Raw genomic sequence first — 8,921 nt, forward strand, 5'->3', positions numbered from 1 at the left:
CCCACCAAACTTGTTTATTTTGTAATTAACAGGGCGATCGAAGCGGCCCTTTTAATGAGGCGTACAGCGCGGAATTTGAGATTATTGAGAATCTCCGAATTCGCTTCGACCAGGCTTTTACCAAGAATAGTAATTAGTTTTATTGCATTCGTAATTCTCAGGGAAATGGTTTTATGAGTGTGATCGTCTTTACTTACGACCAAGACCCTTTTATAAGTGCACTCTTAAGTACGGCCGAGACTAAACACTGGGGGAAACGGAGGAAGCATGACAGATTACAGCGTGTCCAAACTGGCTGATACTGGCAATTACCTTACTGGTGGAATGATATTGAAGCGAAATCATCTTCTTGGTATAAGTAACTAGCGCTCAAGAGTTTTCACACGCTTCAAGCGTTCATTGTAATTATTTTAATCGCTATTCACGCTGCTGTCGGCAGCATTAGCTTCGTCAACCTCGGTGACCTAAGTGACGCGCTGCGATTGAAATTGCGATTCGGACAGTTATAATGGAGAATCATTAAATACAAATTGGAATTTCTACAGAGCCAAGCGAAGAGTAAAGTAAACTTTTGCTCGGGGATTAGCGCTTCTCCAATATTACCGTCAATGGGGTTTGTTAATGCAGATTAACATGCATAATATAAGATTGTCACACGAAGATGGAGACTATCTATAGCATTTTATTTAACTCGCCAAAGTAGCCAATACCAGTAAACTTTTTCAGAAACATTTATTTTTCATTACCGCAGTTAATACACATACTTAAATGTTATTTAAAAAGTCAAAATGCAGTGAATGCAGCACATTTTTAAACGTCAACCTCCATCTAAGAATTCAGTCTGATGGACCACCGTTTTTTTTCCCCAGACGTTTTTTCCCCCCCCCAAAGAAAAACATAAAAAGTCACTTCAACTTACTCCACACTTTTGTAAAAAGTAAATATTACAAAGCATTCACAGAAGTCTTGCTTAAAACCTGCAACAATGCCTACGTCTTCGTGCTTCACTGAAATATCTACAATCAACTTGCTTGCATAACACTGATAAACAAACCTAAAAATTCTGGAAACACTGAACGATTAAAAAGGACACTTTCACATAGGGCGAGACGTGTAAAAACAAAACTGCTGAGAGACACAGTATAGGGACGGAAACCAGAGCACATTTTGGTGAACATTAGGGTGAAACTTCAGAAACCTCGATCAGAAGGTCAGATCAGCACAGCTGGTGCTGCTTCACAGCCAAGATGGAGGTGACAGGTAGCCCTCCCTGGCTTGGGGGGGGGGGGCTCAGCTAGGGGGGCTGTCATCCTGGGGCATCTCGTTCCCTTCGGGCGTACCAGGGTCACTGCCGGTCCCGGTGCACGAAGATGAAGTGCTGGTGGACAAGAGCCAGGCAGAGTCATCCCAAAATGCAAACACCCTTATTTACCCAGGGGCCTCTTTCACAAAGCAGGCTTTTGCTTAGCGGGATAACTTGTCGGATTTAAGGTAGTCTGGCCTGATAGACTATTTTTATCCACTTGCACTGAGTCCGGACTACCTTAAATCCGACAAGTTATCCAGCTAAGTAAGAAATCCTGCTTCATGAAATAGGCCCTAGGTGTTCTGAATAAGCACTAGGCTAAAGCAGGGCTGCCCAACCCAGCTCCTGGAGATCTACCACCCTACAGAGCTTAGGTGCAGCCCTAATTCAACACACCTGATGCAGATAATCAGGTATGTTAACATATCTGGCTTCAATACTGAGATGCCATTAAAGGGCCTGATTATCTGCATCAGTGGATAGACCCATGAACTTCACATAAATTCATTTAGCAGATGCTTCCCCCACCCCCCCTCCCCAAAGTGATGTACAATTCAGAAATTGGGATCAGGCCATCCCTGGAGCAATTAGGAGTTAAGAGCTTTGCTCAAGGGTCCAACGGTAAAATCACTCGGCCATTCATGGGATGTGAACCGGCGACGTTCCGATCACAGTGTCCCGCACCAACCCCGGAAGCTGAGCCACCGTTTGCGGACTGCACACTGAGCAGCGCCCGAGTACCTATCAAGGTCCAAGGTGAAGCGGACGGTGCCCGGCGGGCAGAGGGCTTCCTGGGAAGGGCAGAGGGCTTCCTGGGAAGGGCAGAGGGCTTCCTGGGAAGGGCAGAGGGCTTCCTGGGAAGGGCAGAGGGCTTCCTGGGAAGGGAAGCGGCTCTGCGGCCCACAGCGCTGGATGGCCTCGGCCACAGAGTAGCGCGTCAGCCCCGAAGCACAGGCCTCGATCTTGGACACGCTGAGCTCGGACTGCAGGAAGAGGTGCAGGCAGCTGTCAGACAGCAGCAGAGGGATGTCCAGGAGTCTGTGGACCAGGGGCAGTGAAAGGAAGAGAAGGCAGTCAGCCATAACCCACCAGGAGGCAGTACTGAGCGCTGGGACCCGGAGCGGAGACATAAAGCACAACGCACACCCACAGTAACAAAGCAATAAGCTCGAGAGCAAAGCTCAAGTGGTAGATCTCACACGTAAGACCCCAGCAGCAGGAAGAAAGACTTACACATAGTTACTTTTCTAGGCAGAAATTTGCCTGGCGGATGGGAAAAGCGAGGACAGAATAAAACCCGACCCCTCATTTCTATAACAGATTTACTGCTGCATAAACGAAAGCCGAGGCAGGTTTTGCTCACCTCATTTTATAACAGGACGTCACAGAGCGTTTGCGTAACCAGCATCCCTCGACTCGAGTCACGGCGGTTAACGCGACTTACGTCACTGTTACGGTCTCGCAGACGGCGGGCTGCAGCATTGGTCACACGTGGGAATCAATCTGTCGCAGCGTCCGAGACTGCCTAAGGTGACTGGTGCTGCTATAATGTCTAAATACAGCAAACCCATACATCTCCCAGGACTTTTGAGGAAATCTAAATTTTGATTCAGGGCTGCTATTCAAAATAGTTTTGTACACGTTTTCCAAAGGCATCCTGGGCAATTCGCTTCACTTCCATGTCACCAAAACGCATCTCCTGGCTGTATATGATCCGGCAGGCCACCTCAGATGCTTTGAAGGGAGGGTGTGCACCCCCCCCCCCCCCCCACATACACACACACACACACTTCTTAGTCATACTGTGCCAAAACCCCACATACTAAACACCAGGATGGCTACAAACTACAGCACCCTCAACTAGCTTGTCCAACTTTGTAATTAACAGTGGATCAGCTTGAGCAGGACTCACATTTGTCCTGGAAAACCAGGAAGTTAGTCAACTGATTTTCCAGTCACGGAAAACACGTGGAAATTCAGGGGGAAAAAGTAAAATATCCTGGAAAATCTTGTACTGTCCTGGAAAAATATTTATGCAAATGCATAATATTACCAGGACATTTTACTTTTTCCTCTCAATTTCCATGCATTTTCCATGACTGGAAAATCGGTTGACTATTTTCCAGGCTTTCCAGGATGAGTGGGAACCCGGTTGAGGGTAGTTGATGCATTCAAAGTATAAGTAAAAGCAACAACTTAATCTGATTAGCAACACAACTAAACAATCAATTCGTTTGAACCAAAAGGAACCATCCCAGCAATAGCCACTAGGTGGCATTTAAGTAACGGTTTTGTATCGCTACTGCCGTAAATCTCCAAAAAGCAGGCGCCCTTCAGTTCTGAATGCCTGGTGGGAAAATACACAGACTCACTCTTCCAGGAACTGCTGTAGCTTCTTCATCCTCTTGTTGATATGGAAACTGTTGCTCTGACTGAAGAAGGGGTTCCGGGGAGGAAGTTTAGGTAGCTCTCTGAGGCATGTGAGCAAGAGATGATCCCTAGTCAGACTTTTCTCCATGTCCTTAAGATATAATCTGTCCCAGCAAACCGCTAATCTCGCTCATTTTGCAATGCCAGAGATAAGACATGACAGCAATAAATTGTACTCAATAAGGTCCAAATCCCCCTTAACCCCCAGCAACGGTGAGACTGGTTTTCACCTACATGAGAAAAGTATTATCCTGGAGCCTCTGCCGGAGCCACACAAACTCACGGTATCTTCGTCTCACACATGAGATCTTCCTTCTGAAGCACATGCTGTTGGTCTGGATGTAAAGAATTCTTATTTAGCCATTTGACATTCGTCTTAGTGGTGAAGAGACATCTCACATATCTCCTTGTGGGCCTAGTGCAGGGCTATTCAAATCACGGTCCTCAAGGTCCGAACCCTACTGGTCTTCCAGCCTTCCATTATCTAGGATCCAGGTGTGAAGCCTCTGGCCAATCAGGATCAGTAATTATTAAACTAAGTATATGGTAGAACTGAAAACAAGGCCTGGATTTGGAATCGAGGTCTGGATTCGAAGAGCCCAGCCCCAGAGTTTTACCCATCATGAGTTATTACAATGTGCTCATTCTGGATTACCATACTCACATGTAGACAGATTTCATAATCCAGGTGCGTATGCCAGTAATCATCCTTCTGTATCCTAGGATCTCTGACCCAAACACTCACAAACTCCTGGAAAAGCAGAAGAACCTGCCTGTCTTGCACAAATTCGACACTCAAACAGAACATATTTGTAGAGCCAGTCAACAAGGTTATTCAGCTGAAGGTACACTGTAAAACAAGGTTATTCAGCTGAAGGTACACTGTAAAACAAGGTTATTCAGCTGAAGGTACACTGTACACTGTAAAACAAGGTTATTCAGCTGAAGGTACACTGTACACTGTAAAAGGTCCAGTGCGAGTCAAATAAGCAGCAGTACGACAAATACTCTATTCAATTACACGCCTGAGAGACACTTCCCAGTTGGTGTGGGTTTAGCACACTGAAGAATAATGAGGACTTAACTTGTGAGGCAATCTGTGGATGGAACACCAACCTTACTACACACCCAGACCACTCCCCTGTGCTTTAGCTAATGAGTAAACTGGAATAACTTAATTAGCCTTTCTGTCAGCTACTGCTATAGTAGCCTAGATATCAAGTTCCACTGTTGAAATCCAATAAAATATGTGCTCTTTCACAGAAGACAAAGACTACAGGGTGTTTATGAGATTTACGATATTTATTGTAGAGAGACTCGAGATATGGTTGCAGAAGGCATACCTCTTTTTTCGTTAGACCGTCATCCATCTAATCAATTCTGACCTGTAAAAACAAACACAGGGTCAGGCTGTAAACCATACAGTCACTCAAGCAAAGTATGCAATGAAACTCAAACGCAGTCGGAAGTTCAGGGTTACAATCAGTGTACCATCTAACTTACTACAATCTGATGTCGGTAGACATTATAAACAAAATCAAGCCATCGTGATCTGGGTGTACGTCACACAAGTCTTTGCCTTGTCTGTAATATTCAAAGTGTATAATTGACATCAAATGCCCAGTTTACCAGAACTCCATTTAGTTAAAGCAGTTTAAAATCTGACAGACGTTACATAACTGCAGACTGGTTCAACGCAAAGTTTCAGTTCCTAATTTCAGAATTTGATACTCTTTGACTATTTGCTAGAAACCAATAGCTGCAATTCTGTTTTTCACGATACCACTAACATTGCAACATCTCAGTGATGGAGTTGCCAACTCTGAGCACTAAACTAAAATACGCGATTGTTACACAATTACATTAATCCATATGGTCTAAAACACCCATTCACAGCATGACACCATGAATGCCAGGCAGTCAGTGCATCCTAACTGAATAAGAGGGAGCAGACAATTAAAGTCCACTGAAACTTGCATTTCTAAGTATTAAGGCTAGCATGTCCACCCCAATTCCCACACCACAACAAACAAATCTTAGGCTACATCTCAGGGTTTCTCTGACCATTACAGACCAAAAACAACAAACAAATTTATTTTTGTATAGCGCATTATCACAACATTACATCGTCTCAAAGCGCTTTACAGCATCCCCACCCAAAGCCCCCAGTGAGTAAGCCATAGGCGACAGTGGCAAGGAAAAACTCCCGAGAAGGAAGAAACCTTGGGAGGGACCAGATTCAAAGGGGGAGCCCATCCTCCAGGGGTCGGCAGGGAGAGTCAAACACTACCAAACACTTTGCTCAGTCTGATTTGCAGAAGTAGCATATAGGTCACAGCTGCAGTTTTAACTACTGATGTCAACTGCCGACTGATGGACACTGACATCAGTTAGTCAGCTTCCTTTGGCAACACTGGAGATTCTGTGACTCGTTGAGAGAAAGGCCTCAAAGTACACTGCCTTCCGTTCTGGTCAGCTGCTAGAACTTCTACATATGAAAATGCATTATTGTTTCTACAGAGATTCAAACGTACACAGCCGTAAGAAGGTATATTATTTCAGTGCTGTTGTAGTTAAAGACCACAACAGCAGCTAGGAAAATCCACGTCAGTTACGCTACTGCTTGGGTGACAGAGGTTCTGTGAGATTAAGCGCTATATCAAGCACGTAGGGAGGAGAACCTCGTCAGAAAAACGCAGTCAATGAAAAATGTCAATGCAAAAAATCAATGGCAGGTATTGCTATTTTTAAACAAATTACTCATCCGCACCGCAAAAGGTATTGACACACAACACCGAGGTTGTATTACACAAAGCATTCTTCATAGAGATTTGAGGACCTCAACGCAAATGAATCAGACAAGCATTGGCCACCAAACATTCCGTTCTGCCATTTCCCTTGGCTACACGTTACAAGAATTATTGTATTTCACAGTTCCATAGGACTTTCCTCCAGATTTCCTTTTCATCACTAAAAGATGGAAAAGAATTACTAGTCGGATCGTGTTGTGTTCCCTTAAAGTCTACTGGTTAACTGTAAATTGGCCTAACCCCGGGCAACTAAACGGTTTTAATTCATAACAAAGTGAAGCGCACCATAATAACTATGAATAAACTAATGTGACTTAAGTACTGTAGTACAAAATACTCAAATATAGTATATTTATAGTATAAAACACGTTTACCAAAACGTGTTTTATACTATAAATATACAATCATCGTTTTTTTAATTAAACCTGCTCCAGAATTATGCGAATACCGACCAGAACACCGTTTTATCTGCGGCTTGATGCAGGTGAACCTACATTTGATCACCGTACGTGTGTCTGCAGCAAACATGGCCCATCTTTCCTTTCCATTCCCTTACGAGGCTGCCAGCCTGCCGCCATTCGCAAAACTTCAACGGCAGAACTACCACCATTATTTGTAACCAATACAACTTACCTTACTTTATTTTGCGTTAAATTGTAATTATATTTAAATCGGTAACGCCCTACAGATGCTGAATAATGTTACTCCACGCAGGTGTCACTCACAGGTGAGAACTGCAGCCAGACCATTAGTGAGAAATTTGTCTGTTAAATGCTGCAGCACATCTGATTTTTTTTAAACCACGGTTTTACACGTGGCTATTCAATCTGGCACAAGCTGTCCATTAAAACAACAAAGTTAAAATATTAAACAGGTGAATTTGAACACTTTTATTTAAACGTTTTAGTAAATTAGAAAATATTTCCTACTAGTGGATTAATATTGGTACGCTATACCTGCAAAATTGCGAGTAGCGGAGAAATGCCGGAAAATACTGCCTCCTGTCTTATAGTTATTCTTCGGATATAGACGTTAAGATCAACGAAAAAAATGGTCTCGCTCTGTTCCTCTACGATCCACAAAGCTTAAAAGCTCAACAAAACAGTTTAAAGGAATCTGAGAAAACCTGGCATAAAAATAATTTTTCAATATGATAAATATCGCAAACTTTCCTAGACCGTAAAACAGCCGAGCTATTTATCCATGCCAGTTTGTTGGAACGCCAACTTCCACGCTCCGCCCCTCACCTACCCTCTTTATTATCCCACTTATGGGCGTAGTTTAGTGAGGACCTATGAGTCCCGATTGTTTTCTGTGGTATATATTTGGGTGATCTATATCCTAATCTTTTAATGGTAGTGCCAGTTTTTAAGCTGAGACAGCTCAGGACGATATAAGCGTTCGTATCTTCGAAGACAAGGCAAACAGCCGGAGGCAAGATGGGTTTCAGAAGCACGTGCTATTTTATAGAATTTCAAAATTCAGTTTTTAAAATTCAGTAGCATTGCATGTAGTATGTACATTTACAATATGTACTTTCCTTTCTTAGCCATTTGGATGCCGCAAATTCGACCATGGACAAATCAATAAGGCAATGCTGAAATATAGTAATTAAACGCACTGGATCAACTTGAAACTGAAGTTATTAACTTACTTGCTTGGAATCATATCACACATTCACTGAAGAAAAATCACACACGCCACTAATTAGTTTAATTCCTCATTTTGCAAGTCTTACTTGCACAATCTCAGATTTTTTTTGTTTGTGAAATTACTTATACGCTTTGATCACGACGTGACCGCAATCAATGCCCGACTGCCTTGTGTCGAAGCTCTGTAAAATCCTGGTGGAGAGTAAGACAGAAAGAGGAAATTAAACGTGTTCCTATTTACGATCATGTAAAACCGATGAGGTGGATGAACTTATGTAAAAAAGAGAATAAAACAGAATGCGTGGAAATTTCAGTAATGAAGTATTTTGCCTCAAAAAAATAATGCGTTTTCTAACTTACTTTCCCACCCATTTACCCTAATTTCTCTACAGCTCTTTTTGTGAAATATGATCTGACGGTGTGAGGTCTCCTGAGATCCAACACTCTCGCATACACACGGATGTAAAAACCGTGACAGAGTGGAGACTCTCTTTTAAACCTACCTCTGCCTATGAAGCACTTAACCTGCAATGAACTGTGGCGGAGTTTTGCTGCAGCAAGTTTAAATCACTACAGGTAAAAATAAACAAATAAATAAAAGTTTAAAAAAAGGAGTTTGGCAGGGATTCGAGTTACATGACTCACAACTCGATTTGGACATAGTTGATGACTTGTGACTCGACAGCAAAAATGATGGAAAGGTTTGGACTTCACTTGGCCTTG

The 8,921-nt window shown here is 43.0% G+C and overlaps 1 protein-coding gene across 5 annotated transcripts; it reads right to left on the reverse strand.

The window, feature by feature from the left end:
• Positions 1 to 715: 715 nt before the first annotated feature.
• On the reverse strand, positions 716 to 7,948 carry LOC111846903 (sorting nexin-10B-like). Of its 5 annotated transcripts, none has more exons than XM_023817624.2 (7): positions 7,798 to 7,948; positions 5,080 to 5,121; positions 4,401 to 4,487; positions 3,971 to 4,071; positions 3,679 to 3,777; positions 2,048 to 2,344; positions 716 to 1,378 (listed from the first exon to the last, which is right to left on the reverse strand). In XM_023817624.2, the coding sequence occupies exons 2-7, from the start codon at positions 5,104 to 5,106 to the stop codon at positions 1,291 to 1,293; spliced, it is 699 nt and encodes a 232-aa protein (XP_023673392.2). In that variant the 5' UTR covers positions 5,107 to 5,121; positions 7,798 to 7,948; the 3' UTR covers positions 716 to 1,290. The 5 variants fall into 5 exon arrangements, with proteins under 5 accessions (XP_023673392.2, XP_023673389.2, XP_023673391.2 ...); XM_023817621.2 differs by lacking the exon at positions 7,798 to 7,948 and adding an exon at positions 7,503 to 7,791; XM_023817623.2 differs by lacking the exon at positions 7,798 to 7,948 and adding an exon at positions 7,180 to 7,334.
• Between the last annotated feature and the right edge of the window lie 973 nt (positions 7,949 to 8,921).

This window comes from Paramormyrops kingsleyae, chromosome 23, assembly GCF_048594095.1.
Source record: "Paramormyrops kingsleyae isolate MSU_618 chromosome 23, PKINGS_0.4, whole genome shotgun sequence".
Taxonomy (NCBI): Eukaryota; Metazoa; Chordata; class Actinopteri; order Osteoglossiformes; family Mormyridae; genus Paramormyrops; species Paramormyrops kingsleyae.

Coding starts and splice junctions, on each gene's coding strand:
- LOC111846903 (XM_023817624.2), bottom strand. CDS start 5,106: ATGGATGACGGTCTAACGAAAAAAGAG. Junction 3,778..3,970: donor CAGGATAATACTTTTCTCAT/GTAGGTGAAAAC, acceptor CACATGCCTCAG/AGAGCTACCTAAACTTCCTC. Junction 1,379..2,047: donor TTCACCTTGGACCTTGATAG/GTACTCGGGCGC, acceptor CTTGTCCACCAG/CACTTCATCTTCGTGCACCG.